Genomic DNA, 26256 nt, shown 5'->3' on the forward strand with positions numbered 1-26256 from the left:
CACCCCAGATATCTCTCACTTCCTAAAGGAATCCATGGTCTTGACTTTTAAGTCCAATTCCTTCCTTTCCTTGAGAGTTGTCCTCTAAAGGAAATATTCCTAATACTGATGATTCTATTTTACTTGTGTTGAAACTTGATGTGTGTAACCACATATTATTCTGTAATACATGGCTTCTTTTTTTTCAACATTATGTTTCTAAGATGGGTTCATGTTGTTTAATATTGCTGTGGTTACATTTTCATTGCTGTATAATATTTCACTTTATCAAGGCACACATTTTTATCAGTTCTACCATTAATGGGCATTTGGGTAGATTTCAGTTTGGGACTATGGATTAATACTGCCTTGAATTTTTGCACTTGTACCCTAGTGCCTATCAGCATGTACTTCTGTAGAGTTTTTCTAGAAGAGGAATTTCTAGGTCACATTGACATTGCATACTATCACCCTGGTTTTCAGAGTCTTGAACCACTTTGTATTTCCACCAGCAGAATAAGAGAATTCCCATTGTTCCACCTCCTTGACAGTATTTGTCAGAGCTTTTCATTTTTGTCAATCTGATGGATGTGTACTGTTGCTATGGTTTTATATTTGCATCCCTCCATATTTGTGCATAATTTTAGCTAACTTGAAATCTGCTCTTTGAAATTTGTGGGCACTTATGTATCATTTAGAGATCGTAAATTGGAAAGAGTGCCTTCAAAAATCAAAACTAACACGTTTCAGAGTTAAAATATCAAGGAGTTCAATGACTGCCCTTATGAAGCTTATTCTGAAATAGAGCATAATTTTATCCCTGAAGCCCCAATCTGGCTGGATCCTGTTTCCTTCTAGATGTCAAAGCTTAGCATTCCTGATGATGACTTTGTCCAAACCCAGTAAAATCCAACCAGAGTGTAATTAATGACTACATGGGAAACTCCACCCACCTGATCTCCTTTAGCTAAAGCTGCAGAAGAATGAGGAAGACTTCCCCCACAACAACCACCATCCTGTCCCTCACTCCTCTCTGCATGTGCCAGGAGAGAGAACCCAGCCCACTCCAGCTGCTACCACACCTTAGTCACTCTCCCCAGGAAATCCATCATTATTTTTATGATTGTTTTTGTATTATTTATGGAAAACTGCAGGGGAAAATTGGAGGAGAGAACTTGTAGGCTGTACCTATCTAACTACTAGAAATGTTCGCATCAGATTTTTCTATTTTCTCTGCAATTCCTTCTCCCTCTAAGGCTGTTACCATTTACCCTTTTCTTTTCCTTCCCTACACTCAGCCCAATATTGCTGCGTGTCCTGGGCAATTTATTTCCAACCCTTAATTTATTTCCTCCAGTTGGAAAGATAAAAACCCTCAGTTCACATAACTCCACTCTTCACAGAAGGCAGTGCCGTTCACTTGGGGGTTATGTCTCACCCCTCTATGATTTATAAGAACACCCCTCTTAGCCACATTGAACGCTTCCCTAAGAGGAGTTCCAATAAACACATTTCCACCTTTTTAACATCCAAAGCTTCTGTGAACCCATTAGCCTCACCACCACCACCCACTTGTGACCAGCTCACAGGAGGTGACAGGACGTGGGAGACTTCCACTTGGCCTTGGCATCAGTAAAATGCCCAGAAGGCAAGAAAGTGAAGCAGTGTAAATGGTGCAGGTCACACGCAGAGAGGCTTGGCCGGGGTAGGGTGCCCAGGCCCTCTGACCTGAAGCTGTCAGCAACCCGTGTCCCCTAAGCCTCAGGTTCCCCTGCCTGGAGCACTGCTGTACTGGTGGGGAGCCGCTGCTGCCCGAGGAGCAAGAACAGTGGCGACAGCGGACAGGCATCTTGATCCATGAGGCCTACGGACAGTCAGAAACGGTAGGTGGGTGGTCCTTTCTGGGCCAGTCAGTACAGGCTGGGTGGCCCAGCCTGATGGAGCCACTGAGCCAGGTCACCAGGGAGCTCAGAAGCCCCGCTGGGTGCAAGGTGCTGCTGGGAGCTGCTGGGAGCTGCTGGGAGGCTCCAGAATTCTAGGCTAATTATGTCCCACGTCAGTTTGCAGAATGGCAATTCACAGCTTGTGAATTCACAATTCACAGCCTAATCAAGAGATCATTTTGGACACACTTTAAAAGGGGGTTGAGGTGGTGATGCACCGCTGCCCTGTGATCGTCAGGGGCAGCAGGACGAGGAGGCGCTCACTCTCCGGTACCTGCAAGCCCCGAGACACCCCTTCCAAAGGCAGCGGCCCAAGCGGCAGGCTGGAGCGGACCTCAAAAGTTCATTTCTGGGTGATTATGAAGACAGCATGCAAGTTGGATTGTGGGACACCACCAGGAGTAAATAGGGAACAGAGATGTTCTGTACACACCACACACTCCCCCCACCCCCTCTCACACACACACACACACACACACACCACAGAATGTGACCCCAAAGAGCGCCACCGCGTCGCAGCCCATCACTGCTCAACAGTCCCAGGTAAATGTTTATGAAGTGGACTCGCGGCTTCCCCTGGCAAGTGGACACAAGCCTGGCACACAGTGGGTACCCTGCACCCCAAGTGACATGCCCACAGCCCCAGGTACCCCTCTGGCCCCTGTAACCCCACACCTAGCACAGGCCCGGTCCAGGTGGGGCGCCGCGTAGGTCCACTGGGGAGAGGTTGCCCTGGGGGTACCGCGTCAGACACAGCAGGGCCACCGTGTGATTCCGGCTGTTCTGTCACCAGCCTGGGCCGCGTGGGCAACTCCGACCCTCTTTCTCTTGTGGACAGGCACTGAGCTGTGCTAATCTCCGGGATATGAAGCCCATGCCCGGCTCCATGGGGAAGGCCATCCCGCCCTACGACGTCCAGGTCTGGCCCCCGGGTTGCCGGCAGGTCTGGCTAGGGTCGGCTGGACTCGGACTGTGGCGTGAGGGCCGGTGCCCCTGCCCCCCAGCCTTCCTCCCCTCCTGCTGTTTGACCTCTGATTTCCCGGGAGGTTTTGCTGCCCGGCCACGAGCAGGAGGGCAGCTCACGGGACAGCCAGAAGCCTCGGGTGGAGAGGTGTCCTCCGGGGTGGACAGGTGTCCTCCGGGTTGTGGAGTGGAGAGGTGTCCTCCGGGTGGTGTGTGTGGCTTCCTCTACCAGCTTTTAGTTTTTGCTGATTTATTTTTTTTTTTAGCCCAAAGACACATTTGCGGTGTCTGTCTGTCTGTCTGAGACAGAGAGACTCTTGGCTCGGGCTTCGGCCCTTGTGGCTTTCAAAGACTTTTGATCATCTGATTCCATTTCTGGCAGGGTTTCTCCACCACAGCCCAGCCCTCGTTACCCCCGCTAGCGTCACAGAATAAGCTGGGGTGGGGCGGGACTTGGGGGTACCCTGCTGGGGGGATTCACAGGCCACTTGCTCCAGATCATCGACAGCAAAGGCAACGTCCTGCCCCCCAACACTGAAGGGAACATTGGCATCAGAGTGAAGCCCATCAAGCCCATAGGCCTCTTCATGTGCTACGAGGTAAGGCCGCCCTGTCTTCCCAGCTGCTCCATCACCCCATTCTCCCCTTCAGGCCCCATGGGCCCCCCAGGAGCTGTGTAGGTGACAAGGGAGTGATCACTCTGCTTTCTGAGACTTCAGATCTTCATTCACTCCAGCTCAATCAGTGAGTCTGTTCCCGTTAACCTCAAAGCCCATCCTGTGCCCCTGCGTCTCATGCTGTCCCGCCCTCTAGCAGGACAGGACGGGGTAGAAAGAAGCCTGGCTTCAGGGCCACCAGGCCTGGGTTCTAACACCTCCTGTGGCTGAGAACGCAGACTCGGTCTGGGTTCAGCTATTAACCTCCCACTTACCAACAGGGAGCAAACAAATTTATTAAGCAAGTTGAGCCCCAAGGGGCACCACTGTCCACACTTCACAGAAGAAGGAACTGCAGATTGGAAACCTTATTTATCTAATGATTGGCTGGTCTAGGATTTTTTTTTGAAAAAGATTTATTTATGCATTTAAGAGCTGGGTGTGTAGGCCAGAGGATTCACCACAGACAGAGTGGGGAGCAGAACAGGCGGATTGACTGAAACACTCTGTTGAGGGGAGCAGCAGGTGAGACAAGAGAGGTCTGCTGCGCCATGTGGGTAGCTCCCTGGCCAAGGATTGAACTCAGGCCACAGTGGCTGCTGATAGCTTCATAGTGCTGTGCTTAACCCCTTGCGCCACCAGGGAGGCCCCGGTCTAGAATTTAAATGGATTTGTTTGGGGCTCCAAATCCCAAATGAGAAATCTAGGGATTGGCTCTAAGGTGACCTGCTGAAACTCTTGATCAGAACAACTTAAGCGAGCTCAGGTCGGTAGAAGCCACTCAGAGAAATTCTCAGCTCTTTTTAAGATGGACCAGGGAAGCGTGGACCGACCCTGAAGTCGATCTCAGATTTTCATGTTTTTATTGGTCACTTGTATGTCTGGGTATTTGGCGGGTGGTGGTGAACCTTTGACTCTATTCCAGCCCTCCTCCAAGATCAGTTCCGACAATTGCTGGGGGGTTTTATGTTTCTGTTGGGGGAACAAGACCTTAGAGGGCCATCCTCCCCAGCAGCATGTTTTAAAAGCTCAAGGCTGAGAACTCACTTGAATGCTTTTGTGGACTTTCTGGGCCTCTGTGGAGGCCTTTCTGTGATGCTGTTCCCTGCGCTTCAGGAGCTGTTCTCTAGCCCTGAGAGTTGAGAAATCCAGAGCCCGATGCACAAGATTTCCTTCCCAGGAAATGTGAGGCCCATCTTCCAGGTCCCAGCCTCTGACCTTGACGATTGGCATCAAGAAAGTCTGTTCCCTTCAGGGAAATCTCACCCCAGGGTGTGTCAGGCCCTTGGCATTCAAACCCAACTCACAGAGTTGGCAACAGCTCAAGGGGTCCCCGCCTGGGGTGGATCTTGGCTGAGCTCTGAACACAGTTTCCAAAATTTTAGTCATTCCAGTCCACATCCATGGTTTTGCTATATCCATGCGCTGCTCTGTGGTTGCTGAATTTTTCTCTCGAAATCGACTTATTCTTTGACCTTAAAACATTTGTTTTTTAAACAGTTGATCTAGTATCACAGCTGAAAACCAGTGTCACTTGCCAAAATAGGAGGCGATTATAATTATAATGCAAACAAAACAAATTCCTTAAACTGTGGCTAAATCCCTTTCTCACTAAAAGGTCTGCTCTTGAAACTTAACTTCCTCCTGGCAGTTCCAGAGCTTTCAAGTACATGTCAGAGTCAAATAGTCTCCTTGGCACAATCAAAAGAATTGTCAGGAAATCCAAAAAGAGATATGATTTGATGTTTCTAAAAGTTATTTTTTCTGGAAACTGCTCACATCATTTCACATTCTTCACGAGGGAAGGTCCTAATAGATTGTCAAGAGCATGGGTTTTTGAGCAAGAAGTAATTTCAAATGCCACCCCTGTGACGCGCAGAGTGACCTTGAACAACTTATTGCGCTCCTTGGAGCATTAGCTTCCTCTTCTGTGAAATGGATTATAAAACGCCAGTGTCACATAAAACCTGCACACAAATGTTCAATAGTTTTGCTCATAATAGCTAAAAACTGGAAACAACCCAGCTGCCCATCAACGGGTGAATGATTAAACAAACAAGGCTTCATCCAGAGCATGAAATAATGTTCACTAACAAATAGATCCAAGTGTTGATGACCACAGAGGCCTGGACAATCTCCAGTCCCCAAAGGTTACATAGTATAAGATTCCATTTATATAACATCCTTAAATGACAATATTATTAAATGGATAATGGATTAATCATTGCCAAGGGCTTAGGGTGGGGGTGGGGAGGGGATTGAGGAATGTGGCTGTGGGTACAAAGGAGCAACAGGAGAGTCTTGGCATGATGGGACTGTTCTGTGTCTTGATTGTGGGTCCTCTGCCCTGCACATGTGCTACAGTGCAGTGTGCTAACTTCTGTCTGTCTGTCTGTCTCTCTCACACATACACAACACACACAACACACACAGAGGAAGTAAAAAAATGTTATCAACGTTAATAACCAGGTTGTGATACTGAAATGTAGCCTTATAAGCTGCCCCCGCTGGGGGAAACTGAGTGAAGGATACATGGATCTCTGCATTATTTTAATTGCATGCAAATCTACAATTATCTTAACGTAAAAAGTTGAATTGAAAAATACCAGCCTTACAGACTTTCTGTGAGGATCACCTGAGGTGGTATTTGGGGAAGAAAATTCACTGGGCGTGTTTATGGCAACCTCCCAACCACCAGACGCTCTGTGTAGCTGAGCTGCTGACAGCGAGTAAGATAAACAGAGTTTATGTTCTACTCGAGATTTTGCCCTGTCGGGGTGCCAAACCAAATGAGTTATGATTTTGTTCATTGTTCTTGAGCCATCTTAACCCTGTCCACTGAGCGGGGAGTGCAAGGAAGACAGGTTCAGAGAGATTTCAAAAGGTTAGGGTTAGGGTTAGGAAGGAAGACTGGTTAAGAGAAATTTCAAAAGGTGCCAGAAGCAGGATCCAGAAACCCCAACTGGTGACTCTTCACCTCTTCAACAAAGGGGTGCCATTGTCTTTGCAGAACGACCCAGCCAAGACAGCCGAGGTGGAGTGTGGGGACTTTTATAACACTGGGGACAGAGCGACCATGGATGAAGAGGGCTACTTCTGGTTCCTGGGGAGGTCTGATGATGTCATTAATGCCTCCGGGTAGGTGCTGCTGACCCCAAGCCCGGAGCTTCACCCTCGCATGCCCTGACATTCCCCCATGCCTGGTAACCACCCAAGGCCTCATTCCCAGCAAGGCCTCCTCTGGGGTCCTGGCCTGGGGAGTCTGTGCACCTCCCCCAAATCCCTCACCCAGAAGAATCAAGCGATATGAAGCTCAAGAAGGTCCTGCAGGCAAATCATAATAAGACATCTTGCAATTTAAAGCTGATCTGGGAAGGGAGGCCCGACTTTGGTCCTGTTTGCTGGGGAGGCGCTTATTCTGTGTTCGCACTGCTCTGTGGGGTTGTAAACTCACAGCCAAACAGAGCAGCAGAAGTAGTAACAGTAACAGGTCACCTTCAGGCAGCTGAGTAAGGAAAGCCCCTCTCTGCTCTGTGCAAGTCATTGTGTGTGTCGTTCTCCTGAGGAAACTGAGTCCCTGGGCAGTGAAGAGAGTCTCCTACGGTTTGAAAGGCAGCGCAGCAGACAGCCAGGGATTTGAACCCAGGTCCTCTGGCTCCGAGGCCGTTGTCCCTAACCCTTCTGGATTCAGAGGAATAACGGCCCTTGCCAGTAGCAAGTTCCCTGGGACATTCCAGGGGAGTGAAGTTTATTTTATTTTCAATTTCTAAAACAAGGGCAGGTAGGACAAGGAATAAGACACAACTTTGCATGCTAGAGATAAAACTTGAGGTTTCCTGCGGGTGGCATTGCTAGAGCCCAGTCCTCGCCACCCCCACCCCTCACCCCTACCCCCAGTTGCTAGAGCTGAGATCCGCCCCCTCCACACCCACTGGGTGAGAGGCGAGCTGCCCTGAGCACCTGAGCCTCGCTTTTCTAGGGTGCAAGGCGGGTCTCCATCTTGCGTCATATTGCACAGCCATTTCTGACTCCCTCAGTGCCAAGGGAAGATGTGACCCTCTAAAACATGAGATTGGGGGGCTTGGGTCACCCCTGAGCGCTTGCTCGGAACCAGAGACGGAACCATTGGTCCCGCAGGTACCGCATCGGGCCTGCAGAGGTGGAGAACGCCCTGGCGGAGCATCCAGCGGTGGCCGAGTCAGCTGTGGTGGGCAGCCCGGACCCGACTCGCGGGGAGGTGAGGATGCCCCCGAGTCTGCGGGGGCTCTGGGCTGCAGGCGCAGGGAAACTCGCGGGGCCTGTCTCCCCAGCCCTGCTCCCGGGGAAGCGCGGGGGCGGCGGGAGCGTGTGCACGTGCACGCTGTGGCCACCAGGGGGCACTGTGGGCGCCTCCGGGATCTAAGAGGCTGATGATGACGGTGATGGTTAATGAACTCTTACTATTCGGCTCATTTATCCTTCACGACAGCCTAGTGGTCTGGGACTGCCCCTACACCCTTTCAATGACAGGAAAACGAGCTATAAAGAGGCTGGCTAACTTGCCAGATAACACCAACACCGTTAATACTGACGAGGCACAAAGGGAATCCCAGCAGCCTGTCCAGAGCCTGCATCGATTAAAAAGTGTCCATGTGCACTACTGTGCACCGGGCCCTGCGAAATTAAGTGGCATCATGAGTAATAATATAAAAGTAGTAAATTAACCACAATTATGAAATGTCCACGAGGTTCCAGGCATAAATTGTATACAGAGTAGTAGTAAAATTGGTGACGATAGGCATAATAACAAGTTCAAGCTAACTTCATAATTTTTTAAAAAGATTTATTTATTAATGCATATAAGAGCTGGGGTACAGACCAGAGATGCAGGGGGTGAGAGGATTCACCAGAGACAGAGTGGGGAGCAGAACAGGCAGACTGACTGAAATACACTGCTGAGGGGAGCAGCGGGAGAGACAGGATGGGTCTGCTGCGCCATGTGGGTAGCTCCCTGGCCGGCTGGGGATCCAACTTATGCTGAAGAGGCTGCGGACAGCTTTGGACAGCTTCACAGTGCTGCGCCCAACCCCCTGCGCCACCAGGGAGGCCCTAACTTCATCATTTATATGTATTATCTCGCCAACCTTTTCCATAAACCTGATCAGCAATGAACCTGTATTGTCTCCATTTTGCAGAGAAGGATGCTGAGATTAAGGGGGGGTTAAATAATTTTCCAGTTCCTGTCCTTTACAAACGTTCAACTGTCACTAGTTGGCACTCACCCCGCGCCTCTGCTCTGCTCTGCAGGTGGTGAAGGCATTTGTGGTCCTGACCCAGCAGTTCATGACCCATGACCAGGCCCAGCTGACCAAGGAGCTGCAGGAGCACGTGAAGTCAGTGACGGCCCCATACAAGTACCCCAGGAAGGTGAGCAAGGGGTCTGGTCACCCTAAGCTGTTCCCAGGGAGCCCCAATCCCACAGGGTGGCAGGATGAAGCTTAGGGGGCCAACCGCACTAGGATTTTTCCTCTGCAAATGAGACAATTCAGCTAGCGGGTGGGTGGGGGGTGCAACCAACTTAATGTGATGGAAACTGTTCACTGTGTCAGAAGCCAAATGAATGCATTGCTGGCAGGTTAACCTAAAGTAAAAAGTATGCCCAGTTGTCCAAGAAGATTTATTATAATCTTTCAACGTTTGAAAAAGAAATCCAAATTGGCAACTTCCAAATTTTTAAAAACTATTCACAGTAAGAAACACATTGTTTTTGTAAATAAATACCTATACATATATATACAAAGAAAATTCACAAAATGATATTTATCCTTACAGTGTGCAATGCATTCTGTATTTTTATTCTACTTCATTTGCTTTAAATGTCACTTGCAATCTACAAAAATGTCCAACAATAGAGAATTGATTAACTTATTCATAAAATGGGATATTATCCTGTCATTTAAAATGATGAACTGTATCTTTTATTTTTAACATAAAAGCATGTAATAAAATTATTACTAAGAAAAACAGGCTATGAAAAAATATATATTATCCTATTCATTTAACATTAACATTTGAAAGCTTACTGAGGCTGAAGAGTGAACATTTCCTTCTTTTTTAATCATACTTTGCTGCCTTGTGTGAATATTTACCATACTGACAATGCAGCAATATGTATGAAGCTGCTGTGGGTCAGCACTACTTCCTAAGTGTCAGGCCCTGGGCTTTTGGCTCTAAGTACATTATTATTTCATTCAATCCTTCCACAGCCTCAGATGGTATAACCATCCTCTTGTCCAGAGAAACTGAGGCTCAGAGACTTGAACTGGCTGAATGACAGCTGCTAACAGCTGGAATTCAAACTCACATGTGTCTGGCACCAAAGTCTCAGTGCCTGTGGCCACTGAGAGTAGAAAGGGGTGTGTCCCCACTGGGAACGCCTAGCTGCCATTGTGGGTAACAGGCCAATCGCGTGGCTGATGAGGAAGGCTGCTGCCCTGCCAGTGCCAGAGTCCACCTTGGCTCTCTGCTCCGCGTAGCCTATCCTGGGAAAAGGATAAGGAGCGGCCACCATAAAGGGACCTGTCAAGTGCTATAAGAGATCACCAGAGAGGGTGTCCAGTCACGGTAATGCCTAGCTCCTCAGTTAGAGGTGACCCCGTCACTCCCACTATCATGCTGGGTCACAGGGCTGCGTCCAAGTTCATGGGGTCAGAAGAGACCCCAGCACGCTTGGTAGGGGGACCATGAAGGCCACCATGTGGTGCCAGTCTGTCTGGGGGGCTGTGCAGGCGCAGAAGAGGGGTGCGGGGCCTGGAGGAATTCCAGTGGTGCTAAAGCCATGATGGGTTCACTTTATCCTCAACCAGGTGGAGTTTGTTCCAGAGTTGCCCAAAACCGTCACTGGCAAGATTCGAAGGAGCGAACTTCGGAAAAGGGAGCTGGGTCAGAAGTAACCTGCAGCAAATGAGAAACCACTTTGACGTCGGCCAAATCCTGGGCTGCCTCAGTTTCCCTTCAGGGTGAGGGTGAGGAGGGGCGCATTGAAGTTGACTTGGAAGCACATCAGAAGGCCCAGCTCTCCAGAATAAACAGCAGTCACTCTCCTGCGTCCACGCCTCCTGTCCTGTGGGATGGCAGAGGGCCCGGGGCCGAGGCCGGAGGGAATAAGGCACTGGCATTGGTGTCAGTTTGCCCTGTGCTGGGTTTTCATCCTGTGGCTGAGCCTGTGCTAAATTCTGCCCCACTGGGGTTCACCCCTCCCCTCAGAGCTAGCAGGGCTCCCCACTGCTGGCCCTGGGGGTCTGCCAGCCCAGTAGACGCATAGGGCACAGGGCCAAGGCTCTGAGCAGCTCCTGCCCCTCTAGGTCCCAGCCTGGACCCCCTGGGTGAGCGATGGACATGCCCTGGCGACCCAGCAGGACCTCGTGGCTCTTCCAGCCCCTCCTGGGGCTCCCAGTCCCTCATTTCTACCCAGAGCCCTTGGAGTCTCACTCCTCAGCCTTCCGCCCTATGCCTCACCTGCTCATCTTGCCCCAGGGCCCAGGAATCCCTCCGGCCTTCCGCAAGGGCCCAGAGTCCCTCCCCAAACAAACCCCACCGCTGTCCAGCCTGCTCCTGTCCCCTGCCCTGGGGCTCTGCAGCCCGACCCTTCACCCCATCCATCCCGGGGGCCTGAGATGGGGCCACAGGCGCCTGGGAGGAGCAGAGGAGGAAGGGCCCAGCCCGAGGGTGGGGGATTGGGCGGGGAGAAGCACCTACGGTCCCCTTCCTGCCCCTCCGGGGGGCTCACCCTCAGGGACGTTCCCTCTGCAACTCCCATTTCTGGGGTGCACACACATTCACAAGGAAATATACAAATCCCATGGTGCAGAAGCATGGTTGGAATCAGGCCAGCCTCATCTGGTGGCAGGCCCCAGGCAAGTGTGGGGTTTCAGACAACAGGGAAAACCAGTCCCCTCGTTGGGCAGATGCTGTAAGTCACAACCGCTGTGAAAGCTGAAAAAATAGCCAACACCAGAGTGAAGTCCCTCGAGAGAAACCGGCCCCGGGTCAGACCCGAGGGGCTGCCCTCCAGACAAGGGAGCACAGAGACGGGGCGTGGACACTGTCTCCCCAGGGCACTCACCATTTTTCCAAGGCGGGAATGGTTTCAAGTCGAAGTGGCAGCTTGCTGGGCTGAGGGAAGAGGCCAGTGTCCCATCGCAGCCCCGAGGATGGGTCTTCCCAGGGTGGTGTGGTCTGGGGGCCTGGACCAGAGCTGCTGCGCCACGTGGGTTGCTCCCTGGCTGGGCATCGAACTCCTGCTGCAGAGGCTTCAGATTGCTTCATAGTGCGGGGCTTAACCCCTTGCGCCACCAGGGAGGCCCCTCTCTTTTTTTTAATGAAGGAAAGAGAAATTTGAAAAACAGTGTAAAGGGCGCCAATTTTTTTTATTTCACCCAAAGAATCTGGCGAATCAACAAGGTTATCTGCTGCTTAGCGCAGGAGAAATTGTAGTCTCTGTTGATGAGACTGCGCTTCAGTGTTAAATTTATGTAAAAAAAAAATTAATTCTCTGTTTCGTTTGACACTCAAAAATAAGAGTTCTTTGGCTCCCGGACCCCGTGGGGAATTCGCACCCCAGCCAAGAGAACAGGCTTGGCCTGAGGGGTGCACCGCGGCTTGGAGAGGTGGTTCCCAGAATGGCCAGGAGGGGGCGCGCGGTCACCATGCGCGGGGAGCGGGCCGTTCCCCGCCGTGCGCGGCAATGTCCGGCAGAGGGCGCCCGCACTCTCCTTTCTGAGCCAGGGGCCCAGCCAGCGCTGGAGCACCCCATAGTTGGGCCTTAGGGACTGGAGCAGCTTCACCCTGAGAACAGGAGCTGTGCTTCTAGCAGCTTCTGCCCCCCCAACCCCCGCCCTGGGGATATGATGTGGAGGCTTTGGCGCCTTCTTAGTCTTTTTTCTTGTGAGGTTTATTTATTTATGCATACAAGAACTGGGGTACAGGCCGGGTGCACAGAAAAAAGGACAAAGACCGTGCACAGGACTGCTGGCCTCCTACCCCACCTCTTGGGACTGGCACTGAGCCCCTGCGCACACGGACAGAGGAAGAGCCTCATTCTGGCGCCAGAGAGCAGCAAACTCCAGGCTCCAGGGCGCTCCCCTGCTGTGATGCAGCAAAAGCAGGTTCAGGACACAAGAAACTAGCAAAGGTCAAAAAACTGAAATCAAGCCAGGGGAGGCACTGCCACCTCCTAGGAGCCCACAGGCAGGGACCGCATGGCAGTCCCAGCAGCGGGCTCCCCCCTGGATGCCTGGCAGCAGCAGTGACAGCAACTCCTAGTCGTACTTGCCTGCTGAGCAGTACCCAGGCTGGAGATGCTTTGCCAAGCACTGTGACTGGCACACCAAGAGCCCTCACTTCCCCACATCATGCCACCACCACCAGGAGGCAGGCGGGGCTGTGTCCAGAGCATCACCTGTAAGGTAATGACCTGGCGGGAGAAGATAGTGGCGCACACCTGGGCATCACCCCCCACCAGTGCCCCGCACGCCTCTAGGAGAACTCGCCCTCATCCTGCACCAAGAGCCTCACCTGCGTGGTGTTGCCTCCTGTAGCTCGCCATGAGACCTTGGTGGGTGGCTGGATCCAGATGTGTAGCCAGAGTTCTTCAACGCCTGGAGCAGCCTGGACGGGAACGGCCAGCCCCACAGCACTGGATGGGAGGGGACACTTAGCCTTTGCTGCAGGATAAAGGTTACATGGAAACACTCGCTATCCACCTCTAACCTGTTACCTCTGTGTAGTCACCTCTGCAGTCAGCAGCCAAGAGTCTTTAGCCAACTGGCTGGACAGTGGTGTGGGCCCAGAGCTTGGAGCAGGGATGCTCCAGCAAAGCCCCGGTGGGGATGGTGAATGCTCGGAGCTTAAGGCGATTTCCTCCCCGCTCTCATGGGCTACAGTGCGTGCAGTCTGTCTCCATAACTATGGGCTCGGGATAAGGACTCAGAGGCCAGGTGCCCCCACACCTGGACAAACTTCCACCCCAGGGCAGAGCAGAGAAGGGAGGCTTCAGGACTGGGCCCAGCTGGCCACTCTGAGAAGGAAACCCTACCCGAGCACTGAGAGGCTTTTTCCAGGTTTACCATCAGCATCTGGGGCTTCCTGAAATATTTGGGCAATGTTAGGGACTAGGATTAGCCCCGGGACTCACGTCATGAAAATTCATGGAAAGGAAAAGCATCTTGGATTGTTTTCAAGCCATTCCAAAAGAGCAACGAAGTCGAAGAAAAGACTATTAGACACGCTTCAAGGGGAGCAGAGAGTCAGAGAGAAAGAAGCAGGCAGGGGCCGGCTGCCCGCACTGGGCCAGGTCCAGGGCTAAGCACGGTCAAGAGCACAGACCCCCTATCCGGGAAGCACTGAAGTCTTGAGCGGTTCCACCTCTACATGCAACCGTTTCCTGTCCAAGTGCTCCAGAATGAGGCAAGAGGAGACTATGCCGCTGAGGTAGAGACACAACAAGTCTTAATAAGACGATTAAGAAATTTTCTCTTAGGCACAAAAGAGCAATATACTCTCCTATGATTGGAGGTGTTTATGTGGGATGATTCGGCCTCAATGCAAGGGTTGTTCCTGACCCCTGGGCCTTCCAGATCCTTCTCTGGGAATCTGATGTATGCCAGTAAAAACAATCCTATTGATCTGTTATCAGATTCTCTCTCTCTCCCCTCCTCCTCCTCCTCTGGGGGTAGAGGTGCTTTTATAATGAGTGAAAATTTTCCCAGCAGGATTCTGACATTTCTATACAGAAAATTGTAAGGCCATTAAGGTCTAAGGTCTTCCTACTTTGAGTAAATCAAATCTGCACATTTTACTTTAAACATCTTCTTCTATGATAGACAGATGTACATTTTTAAATTTTTTTTTCAATTCTCTTTTTTTATTTTATATATTTTTACGCAATGGAATATTACTCAGCAATCAAAAAAGATAAACTCATGCAATTAAACATCTTCTTAAAGGAAAAAAACAGCCCTCGTTCTCCTCTTGGTCCTGTCACTCCTCACTGCCCATTATGAACCGCCCCCAGGCTGCAGCCCTTCTCTTACCAGGCCCACCAGGCTCTGCACCCCCATGACCTGTCCTCTGGGGGCACTGAGAGGGCCAGGAAGCAGGTGTTCGGAAGAGTCTGAGAAGGGAGGGGGGCAGAGTCAGAATTGAGGTGCGTGTGGCAGGAATGGGGTGCTGGACACTGGGAGAATAGGAGGGTCAGGGAAAGAGCAGGGTCAGATCAAGCCCTCGAGGGGAGGGAGGAGGACTCAGGTCAGCGGGTCAGCAGGACACAAGTGCAGGTGGACAGGACTCTTGGGAGTGACTCTTGGGAGCAGGTGGAGAGGGCGGGATCTGTTCTCCTTCTCCTGTCTGGCTGCTGCCTTACCCGGGTGATTTATAGTCTCCCCACCAATTCCAACTTTTGCCCCTTTCCATCACTGTGGGCTCCCTGGCGCCCTCCCCACACACCTGCCACCCCGATGAACAGCTCCAGGCCTCACAGACTGCCAGTTCCAGCCCCTCCTGCCCCAGGTGGCTTCTGCCCCACCCTGGCTGTTCTCTTCTTCCTTGCCCTTGGGCAGTGGCTGCAGAACAAAGCAGAGACAGAACCAGCAGAGGACCAAGGATGCAAGCAGAGGCGGTTCCACACGCCTCTCTCAGTCTAGACATCTTAACACCTGACACAGATGGACAGGGCACTCCCCTGTGTCACCCCGCTGCCTGCCAGCCCAGCCCTTACACCATGAACATAAATGGGAGACAATCCAGCTGACTCTCCTGGGTGATCTCCAGTTTCTCTAGGAATGTGAGGTTTTTTTCCTTTGTGTTTTATTTTTTCCTGAAAGCTGCACTTATCTATGCTTCTGTGGAAATACAGAAAGTATGCAAAAGTGTCTGGGAAGAGAAAAAATTACTTACAATGATCATTATACTATCGAGGCAAATATTGTCAACATCTTGACACTTTCATCTACACAATACTCCTGTTAACATTCTTTCCTTGAGATGTTATTTTTTAGTTTATTCATGTTAAGCAGAAAAAATAGAATACATCTCAAGGAATGAGACTTTTTTTAAAGAGAATTCACCAGCTTCCCTCTTGGAAGCTCAGGGACAACAGCCAGGGAGCTTCTCCTTTGGGGAAACAGCCATTAAAGATTCAGATATTTAAAAGCAACCATATAAGCAGGGAAAGTTAGAGATAAGAAATAGGAAGCATTTTGGTCTCATTTGAATCTGCGTAACTAAAATGAAGTGGAAGCCGTGGGGGGGGGGGTGACTATTGAGAATCAGGCCCCATGTCCAGGCATGTGCAGGTATGTATAGATACAAAGACCTACTGGAAGGAAATGTGAACAAGCCAGCCCACCACAAACCACTCAGGATTGCAACTCGACCAATCATTGCTCAACTAACTTTTCACCTGATCTGGATGTTATTGCCCCAGTTGGAACCCAACTCAAGCATAGCCTCATTTTTATAATGGACAATCATTCTGGAACCTGATGGACTTGTAATCCTTATTCAAATAGCTGACAGAAGTGACTATAATGCCAACTTTTCTGTGTGGATATAAGCCTTATCCCGTTCAGGCAAATCAAACACAATTCAAGAGCTTTTTGAATTTGTGTCCTGGGCTGAAGTCTAATAAAATTCCAAATAAATGCTTACAGTTTGCTTTCACCAGATCTTGTTCATTCTGGATGATAAAAGTCACTGTGTATGTCCACAAAAAGGCACAAACCAAACTGAGAAAACCTTCAGTTTATACCTCAGATTGAGCCTCAGTATAGAGAAAGCCAAAACAATTTCTTTGTTTGGCCCTGCCAAACAATTTCTTTTTTTTGGCCCTGCCAAAACCTGCAGGGCCTCCCTGGTGGCATAGTGGGTTGAGCGCAGCGCTGTGGGGCTATCCGCAGCCTCTGCAGTGTGGGTTCGATTCCCGGCCAGCCAGGGAGATACCCACATAGCCCAGCAGACCTCTCCTGTCTCGTCCACTGCTCCCCTCAGCAGTGCTTTTGGTCCATAGGCCTGTACTGCTCCCCGCTCTGTCTCTGGTGAATCCTCTCATCCTCCTGCACCTCTGGCCTTTACCCCAGCTCTTGTATAAATAAATAAAAATCTTTAAAAAAAAGAAAACACCTGCAAATCCCAGGTAAGGAGGAGAATCAGATTTCCACCATTATCCTATTATTAGATTCAGATATCCAATGTTCATGGAATCATAACAACTGCATTCTGTTGGACCACAGCACGTCACAAGGTTATGGAGACCAAGGCCCAGCAACTTGTCATGTGAAAGCCAAGCCACCAGAGGAGACTGCTACAAGGAAAGCAGTTTAGCCAGGTACTGGGGACCTGAGAAGATGGCAGGTCCCAAGCAACCGTCTTGCCTCCTTAGGCTCAGTGAGGGCTTACTATGGAGGGGGAGGGGTCACATGGGCTGACTTACTGGCATCTGTGGTTGCTTTTCTCTTAGAAACCTTGTTAAGGTCTTAGACAACACCACTTTTTTGCAGAGTTTGCAAAATTCTGGTGAATTTTGTTATGGTAAGTGCTAGAACCAGCCAGTTCCTCCCTCGGGGCATTTGATTGAGATAGGAGAACTAGCTCCTGGTTTCTGTGTCATTTTGATTTCTGGGTTTTCAATTCCCAGCCAGCCTTGAGATCAGCTCAAGATTTTTTGATAAATTTCCAGTCTTTTCAGTGTCTGTAATCAAGTCTCAGAAAGTTTGATAAGTTAGGTAAGATTTTTTTTTTTTAATGTACTCTTAGGGTTTGAGAGCAAGTTAACCCTTCAGACTTTGTCTCACCCACACCCTCCCATTTTCAAAAAGTAGAAAAATAGGATCTACCTCTTAATAGGAGACTCTTCTAAGGGTTGTTGCCATTTTTTGTAATCTACCATATAGGGTATCCTGGTTTTAGAAAAAACTGGTGACTTGTATTCTTTTCCTCCAATAGCTTCTAGTACTAGAAGTTCAGCCTTTGTCAGGGCCTCCCTGGTGGCACAAGGAGTTAAGTCTCAGCACTATGAAGCAATCTGCAGCCACTGCAGCACAAGTTCAAACCCTGGCCAGGGAGCTACACACATGGTGCAGCAGATCTCTCCTGGCTCTCCCGCTGCTCCCCTCAGCAGTGTATTTCAGAAGATCCACCTGTTCTGTTCTCCATTCTGTCTCTGGTGAATCCTCTTACCCCCTACACCTCTGGTCTGTACCCCATAAATAAATGGATAAATAAATGGATAAATAAATAAATAAATGGATCTTTTGAAAGAAAAAAATTTCAGCCTTTGTGCAACCAGACTTGTCCCAAAATATCTCCTTTTCCTAAGCATATAAGGGTAGGCTTAAGATCTGAGAGCTATGTAGAGACACATTCATTCTGCTATTTTGCGAAAGTCTGAAATTCCTTGAACAGGGTCAAGAACACTCATTTCTTAATTCAGGATGAAAATCTTTAAATTTATTGTTGTGTCCATTATACATTTATTTAAGTGCTCCCATTTTTGGCTGGCAGTTACATTCATTATTTCATAAGATTCCAATGTGTCAAGAATCTCCTGGGGGCAAGCAATCCTAGAACAATACCTGACTTTCACTATGTATTTGAATAACAATGACTTTCTCTACATACTTCTGTGTGCTAGTTTTCATTTTGAGCACTTAACATGTGAATTAAGTTACTCTTCATGGTGACTCTATGAGATAAGGACTCAAAGATCTTGACTCATACAATTTACAGGTGACTGGAGGCTCAGAGCGGTTAAGCAGCTTTCTAAAGGTCATCCACTAGCAGGTTAATTCATTTATTCCTTCCATAAGCATTCACTGAATGCTTTCTCTGCTATGTGCTGGCAATGTGACTGGACAAAATTAAGTGTCTGTGGGGAAAACAGACAAGAAATCAGGAAATAATTGCATTAGGCCATTTCTCATGATGAGGTAACCCAAGGCATGGAAATGTTTAGAAGGAACAATACCTTGGGTCAAAGGTAAAATGAAATTCAGGTCTAGGAGAATCAAATTCTGAGATTTTTAAGTGATATTTTCTTGGAAATAAGGACTTTCTTTGTGTGGGGAAATGTTCTACGAGTATGTTTATGAATAGTTCTTTAAATAATTAACATAGTTTGAACTACATTTATTAGGACTATTTTCCACTCTAATGTTAAGTAAATGTATGATATGCCAGTATCATCAAACTAAAACCAGTAATCCCGGCTTTCTGAAACTTGAATAAGTCCACCCATCATCCAAGGCAGTCATTGTTTATTCTCTCCTGGGTTTGGTGACATGGTTAGGAATTGGGGTGAAGAGTATCAACCCCCAATAACAAGGTTACACATCCCATAGATAGAAAAGTAAAGTTAAAATCTCTTCAAAATAATAGATCTTTAATATTTTATTGGACAAACAAGTATGTAATATCAATACCTTTCAAATAAGCTTTTTAGATTTGGCTAACTTGACCCTCCCCTCTTCTGATGAATATTGTGAGGTCTCCTTTCCCTACCTGAATGTCCCAAAATTTCCACCACCTACTCTGTCTGGAGAGGCAATCACTATTTTAGAATAAGCAATCCATATTTAGAAATGGGCACATTTCTAAAAGAAAACATCACTTTTTAATGGATTAAATATCCACTTGGATTCAATACCATTAATTCCTTTTTCCTGCTGATCAATCTCCTTCCTGTTCTACAATATTGCGTGATAAAATCCTATGTAAGTTCTGTCTTTTATAGCCTATCACACTTGGCATTGCAGCCTGTGACCTACTTCTGGCATTATATTAAAAATCAAGTTGCATCTGTTGCTTCTTCTTACCTCATAGTCCTGAAGCCCCACCTCCAAAAAGCAAAGGTGATTATCTTTTGGGCTCAGGAGCCAATGAAAGTCCACCAAGACTTGTCTGTTCTATGGTCAGGAAGATGCCTCTTTCCTCAGAACTAACAGCCACTTTACAAATTGTAAGTAGAGGGGACAGAAGACAACAGTTCCACCCTCCTTCCAACACCGGAAGCTCCCCACACAGACTTTTGACATTGGTAAATATTTACACTAATCTGCTCCCTCTTCAGAGATTTGTTGCGTGCATTCACGTGAGAAATGTTGCTTTATAGATTCATTCTCAGCACCCCAACCTCAAATTTATCTCTCTGAGCCACCCATCCACCCTGCCTTTTCTTCCATTTGCCTAGGCAGTTCCCCGTCTGAACCAAATGAGGGGCCAATTCCAGCTCTTCTCTTTGGTCCGGTGTGCCCGAATGGGACGTGGAGCCTGCTGCAAGCCAAAGAGAAAATTTGCCACTTGGACCTTCAGATCTCTTGACCACAGGACCCTCGGCCAAGCAGTGCCCCAGCACTTTAATTTTGCAAAGGATGTGCTGGACCATTGGTCCCAACTGGAAAAGGTAAAACTTGTGTTTTAACTTCGAAATATTGGCCAGGGCCAACTGGAGGGGTTTACAACCAAAGATGATAAAATTCAAACCCTCTCTGTGCCTGGTGCTAGAAAGTATAAATCCAGAGGAGAGATGTTATAGCAAAATGCTAAGAACACAGGCGTGACAGCCAGACAGACCTGTGTTCAAATTCTGGCTTTGTCAAATTTGAGCAAATTTTTTACCCCTAAAGCCTAGTTTTCTTATTGGTAAAATGTAAATGTTAGTTTCAAAGTGTTGTTGAGAAGATTAAAGGAAACAATTAATAAAAAAGTGCCTAGCATAGGATTTAACAGCTTGCAAATACTCTGTTTTTATCACCACTTGTAAATATTATTGTCAGAATGATATGATTTATTTCTCATTCAACAAACCTATTCTGAGCATTTCCCAGCACTAAGTTTTAGAGACCCAACCCCAGAGTTGCTCACAGTTGGATGCTTTCTTTTTTTCCCTCTAAGCAAGAGAGAACCACAAAGGGTAAGAGGCAGGAGGGACAAAGGGAAATAAGTTTACATCTGGGTGATGGAATTTAGAAAGATTTTGTAAAGCAGGGAGACAAGACTGGATCCTGAAGAATGGGTAGAATTTCAACAAAGACATATGGAGAAAGAAGCTGTAGGCAAAGAAAATGTGAGTAGAAATAGGACAATAAGAAACTATGAGAAATATTCAGGGGTATATTGACTGAGTATAGGGTCATATAAAAAAGTAGTGAGTTTTTTTACACCGATGTCTTAAAATAATAACAATACAAAACACCACAAAACAAAAGCAGACAATTATAAATCAGAGACATCCTGCAGGGGAGGTGGGAGAGGGATCAGAGGGAGGGAGGGAGGCGCACAGGGGACTAAGGGGCTGGTGCACGGGTGCATTGGGGAAGGAAACTCTATGGGGACTACACCTGGGGGGGTGGGGGAAGCAAATATTGTTTAAAAATGAACAATGATGTAAAAAAAAAAAATAAATGAATATATAAAAAGTAGTCAGTTTTGAGGGGGGAAAGGCAAGAAGCTGTTGAAACCAAAAAGGGCCTGAAGACTGAGGGATGGAGTTTGGAACTGGTGTGATTGGGTGTCGGGAGCTACCGAAGGATTTTGAGTTGGAACAGAGTTGCCAGAGGTCAGACAAGGATATTAGATCAGGAACTTGAGAAGTACTCCCACGGCCTCAGGAATAAATCATATTGCAGATGGTTTCATATTTAACAGCTCACATGAAAACTTCAGGAAGCTGGAGAAATAGCTATGGGTTCTCGGCCTGGCCCTGGAACACCCCCACCCCCCAGCCCCCCTCCACCCCCCAAACCCCCCCACCCCCACAACCACCAAAAAAAAAAAAAACCCATCATTGATAAGCAAACAGAAAATTGATGGAGAGAGGGTCTGGGTGTGTTATCCTTATTCATCATGTGCGGAGGACGGATTGGGGAACACCCTGCCCACTCCCCATTTCCCCTGTTGTAATGATTGGTTCTAAAATGGCCACATGGAGAAGGATCCTGTGGACCAGGCCACTGTCAGTGCAGGAAGGAGGAGAAAGGTGAGATAAAGAGACGGAGGGAGCAAAGAGGTTGACAAGGGAGAAAGAAGTGGGGTCAGGAAAGAGGACAGAAGTAGGAAAGAGAAGAGGAGAGAGAGGACAGAAGGGAAGGCCGACGAAGAGGGTGGGAGGAGGAAGCCACTTCTCTTCCTCCATCATCCAGAGGGAAGGGAAACCCACCCTCTAGAATGGAGAGGAAAGCTTCGTCGGGAAGGAGATGCTTACAAGGGCTGGATCCTTCATCTGTGCCCCCACGAAGCAGTGTTGGAAAATAGAGGCTTTCTTTCTCACAAATTGCCCCACTGAAAAATAAATTGCAGCAGTCAATAAGGTATGTTTGGGGGCAAAAATAAAATTAGAATGGGTCGGGAAGAAGACGCTCTTTCTCTCCAAACAAGATGGCGCCCTGGGAAGTCTTTGCCTTCTTCTAGGCAAGGCTGTTTCAACACCGCCAATGTCGAGTTTCCTCTACATTTGTTGAAACTCCTCAGTACCAGCAGGCCAGTTGCTTAAACATTAAAATATTTCATGCCTCTTGAGAAATAGTCGCTGCTCCCAAGGCCCCAAGCATCCTGGACTGTCTTTAAGATCTGACCACTCAAGAGTGGTATCTGACCGGTATGGGCCTCCAGGAGCCATGGTCCATGTTGACTAATAGCAAATATTTTGAATATCATCCCACTTAGGATGGACACAGGGAGGCTCACCCTGCTCTCTGGGAAGTCAACACCGAAGGAGAAGAGGATAAATGGAGCTTTGAGAGGATGAGTCATTTCTCCCAGAAGGCAGCCAGCATCCTCTCAGACACCTGCGGCCTCAACCGTGGGGACCGGCTGATGATAATCCTGGGCCCCGCACCGGAAACCTACTGCATCTTCCTGGCCTGTGTGCAGTTAGGTGAGGCTGGGGAGGGACCCCACATGGGAATTCAGGTGGAATCTTGACCTCAAATCATTCACACCATGGAGAGGTGTTAAAGGGATGGCCCTCAATTCCTGAATTTCTCTCATGGTATCGGGGTCTTTAAACAGGCCTTGGTTGAACCCCACTTCAACCACTGACCACACTTACAGTGTACTGTAAGGCCACTCTGAGTCAGTTTCCTTGTCTATGAACTAAGCAGAGAGATAGAACCAGTCTTACTGCATTTCTATGAGAATTAAAAAGCAAATAATCCATGTAGCATGCTAGGCTACCAGGCCATTCGTGGCTTCAAGGAAATATAAAGCTCTGTCCAAGCTCAGTCAACATCAAGGAACAAAACAAACACCCCTCGCCCTCTTGGGGTCTCAGTTCCCACATCTGTAAAGAGCGTGGGGACAGTCCTAAGAGGGCCCTCTCCATTCCCGTATTGGACAGTCCTGGGGAACCCCCAAATGATCTTGAGGTGAGGTTTGGGATGCTTTTAGGATGTCCTTCCCCTTGTGGCATCTGACAGGCCTCTGAGGCTCACTCTCCAGCGAAAATATCACCAGCAGGAAATGCCTCCATCATGGGCAATCTCGCAGGGGTACTGATGTGAGGGTACTGATGAAAAATCCCACTCTAATTCAGGCCTCCTTGTCTTCTCCCCTCAGAATACAGAATACAGGCATCCTTTTTTTTTTTTTTTTCTCTTTAGTAATTGGGAGACTCCCGTGAAATTCAAATAATTGTCTCTAAGATGGTCCAAGCTTGCATCATTAGGAGTTGTCCAAAATGACGTAGTTGATTATTGCCTTTGCCTGCTAACAGGTTTGTTAGTCAGGAAAACCTGAAAAAAGTGACTCAAAGAGCAAATTCCCTTGAGAATGCCAGGTGGTGGCACAGACCGAAGAGAAAGAAGCGAGTCGGGGCCTCCCTGGTGGTGCAGTGGTTAAAGAGCTCTACCTGGCTATGGCCAGCCACTGCAGCACGAGTTGGATTCACCAGCCAGGGAGCTACCCACATGGCGCAGGAGACCTCCCCTGTCTCGCTGCTGCTCCCCTCAGCAGTGTATTTCAGTAGATCTGCCTGTCCTGCTCCCCACTCTGTCTCTGGTGAATCCTCTCACCCCCCCCCACACCTCTGGCCTACACCCCAGTTCCTGTATGCATAAATAAATAAATCTTAAAAAAAAAAAAAGAAGTGAGCCAGCCCTACGCTCGTGTACACCCGGGATCCCAAAGTCTTCCCAGTTCCCACTGGACTAGGTTATCCTGAGGGGCACGGACCCGTTTGGCCCGGGCCCAGCGGCTCTTTCATTTGAGGTCAAGTTATATGAAGGGATTTCTGTGGCCGTGTCCAGCATAGGCTGCAGCTATCAGTCCAAAGCAGGGTAGGGGCCATTTACATGGTAATAATTAAAATGATTTACAGTGATCAATGGATACATGAATGGTTCTGCTTAGTTCATCTGTTTGGTTTTTTGGTATACCACGTATGAGTGAGAGCATACAGCATGTATCTTTTGCTGTCTTGCTTATTTTGCTAAGTTCACTAATCCCCTCTAGGGCTAGCCATACTCACCTTTCACAAGTTGAATACTATTCCATTGTGTATAGACAACACATCTTCTTTATTCACCCACTAGTCAGAGGGCACTTAGTTTGTTTCCAGCTCTTCACTATTATAAATAATGCTGTAATGAACTTGACAGTACATTATGTCTCTTTGAATTAGTGCTTTCCTAGTCTTCTGATAAATAGCCAGAAGTGAAATCTCAGGGTCATATTGTAATTATGTTCTTTTTTTAAAATGATTTATTTTTTTATGCATACAAGAACTGAGGTACAGGCTAGCAGTGTGGTGGGTGAGAGGATTCACCAGCGACAGAGGAGGGAGAAGAACAGGTGGATCTACTGAAATACACTGCTGAGGGGAGCAGTGGGTGAGATCAGAGAGGTCTGCTGCACCATGTGGGTAGCTCCCTGGCCAGCCAGGGATCAAACTTGTGCTTCAGAGACTTCTGACAGCTTCATAGTGCTGTGCTTAACCCCTTGCGCCACCAGGGAGGCCCTGTAATTATGTTATTAATTTTTTGAAGAATTTCCATAAGGGCTATGCCAATTTCCATTCCCAGCACTTATAAGGGCTCCCTTCTGTCCACATCCTAACACTTGTTGCTCCCTGTCATTTGGATAATAGTCATGTTATTGGTTGTATGCTAGTATGTCCTTGTTCTGATTTACCTTTCTCTAACAATAAGAGATGATGAAAATCTTTTCATGAGCTTACTGGACATCTGCATGTCTTCTGTAGAGAAGAGTCTATTCAGATCCTCTGCCCATTTTTTAATAAGACTGTTTTTTTTGTTATTGAGTTTTATGTGTTCTTTGTATATTTTGAATATTAACCCCTTGTCAGATATATAATATACAAATAGCTTCTCCCACTCAGTAGGATATCTTTTCGTTGTAATGCTGGTTTCTTTTGCTGTGTAGATCCTTTTCAGTTTGATGTAGTCCCAATTGTTTAGTTTTACTTTTGTTTGCCTTGCCATTGTAGTGAGTACCAAAACTCATCTGAAGGCTGATATCAAGGAGTATGTCACCTATGTTTTCTTTTACATATCTTATTGTTTCAGGTCTTATATCCAGGTCTTTAATCCATTTTGAATTAACTTTTGTATATGGTATTAGATAGTGGTGTAATTTCATACTCTTGCCAGAAATGCAATACTATTTATTAAAGAGACTTTCCTAGTTCCATTGTTCTTAGCTTTTCTATCAAAAACAAGTTGTCCTTATATGTGTGATTTTATTTCTGGGCTCTCAACTCTGTTCTTTTAATCTGTGTGACTGTTTTTATTCCAATACCATGCTATTTTCATTACTCTCACTTTGTAGCATAGTTTGAAGTCAGCAAGTATGTCACCTCAGTTTGTGTTCCTTATTGTCAGGATTGTTTTGCTACGAGGACCTTTTGTAGTTCAAAATAAATTTCATGATTTGGTCTGACTGGCTAGCTTAGTTGGTAGAGCATGAGCACAATGTTTTTAAGATTCACCCGTATTATAGCATGTATTAACACTCCATTCTTTTATGGATGTATAGTACTCCATTTTACATATATACCTACATATGTGTGTATTGTATTTTGTTTATCCATGTTAGAGGAGGTGGGAAATGTCTGCACTGGTAAACCAGATCCTTTAGAAAATTAGGAAGTCTGTAACAGGGTGTATAAGCATTATGGTAAGACAGGCAATATCATAATCAATTTTTCCAGAAATATTCAAACTCTCCAGACCTGAGCAGTCAAGGGAAGCCTCTGCTTGACACAATCGTAGAACAATCTGGGGCAGCAGACACACCCAGTCTGTGCCACTCACCTAGTTAGCCCAAAATAAGTATCATATGGATGAAAGGAAGATTAAGGAACAGCCCATGAACAGAGGAAGGACATTTTGTGTCTAATGCAAATCCAGGAACCCACACACCAGCCATTGTCAGGCAAGGGAGAAAGAACAAAGAGGGCCTTTCTGTAACCCCCTTGCATCACTCAATTTCAAAATCAGCCTACATTTCAAATAACTATCTGACCCATGAAAAGCAGCCCATGGAAATTATGGGCTGCTTGAAGGGGAAAAGGTAAATGGTAACAAAGGTCGGTGCCCCCCCCACTTCTCAGTTGTTCGCTGGCTGCCATTTTGTTGCTGGCCCAATGGCGAGGTTACATCCCAGAGAGAGATAGTATTCAAGAGACCACCTGTGCTTGCCAGAATACTCGAGGAGATATTCTCACT

The 26256-nt window shown here is 47.7% G+C and overlaps 2 protein-coding genes across 2 annotated transcripts in view; one reads left to right on the forward strand and one right to left on the reverse strand.

Moving 5' to 3' along the window:
- LOC119241863 (acyl-coenzyme A synthetase ACSM1, mitochondrial-like) overlaps positions 1–10625 on the forward strand; it is a 34299-nt gene extending 23674 nt beyond the window's left edge. Inside the window, exons 7-13 of the mRNA XM_054693819.1 lie at positions 1739–1862; positions 2761–2841; positions 3383–3484; positions 6552–6679; positions 7679–7778; positions 8828–8947; positions 10387–10625. Of these exons, the coding sequence (XP_054549794.1) occupies positions 1739–1862; positions 2761–2841; positions 3383–3484; positions 6552–6679; positions 7679–7778; positions 8828–8947; positions 10387–10473 (742 nt within the window). The 3' untranslated portion in view covers positions 10474–10625. The remainder of the gene's footprint in view (positions 1–1738; positions 1863–2760; positions 2842–3382; positions 3485–6551; positions 6680–7678; positions 7779–8827; positions 8948–10386) is intronic.
- LOC119242359 (acyl-coenzyme A synthetase ACSM6, mitochondrial-like) overlaps positions 1–26256 on the reverse strand; it is a 272902-nt gene that overhangs the window by 156458 nt on the left and 90188 nt on the right. The window lies entirely within an intron of this gene.

Source organism: Talpa occidentalis, unplaced genomic scaffold (genome assembly GCF_014898055.3).
Source record: "Talpa occidentalis isolate TD23 unplaced genomic scaffold, MPIMG_talOcc4v2.1 talOcc4.12, whole genome shotgun sequence".
Classification (NCBI taxonomy): domain Eukaryota; kingdom Metazoa; phylum Chordata; class Mammalia; order Eulipotyphla; family Talpidae; genus Talpa; species Talpa occidentalis.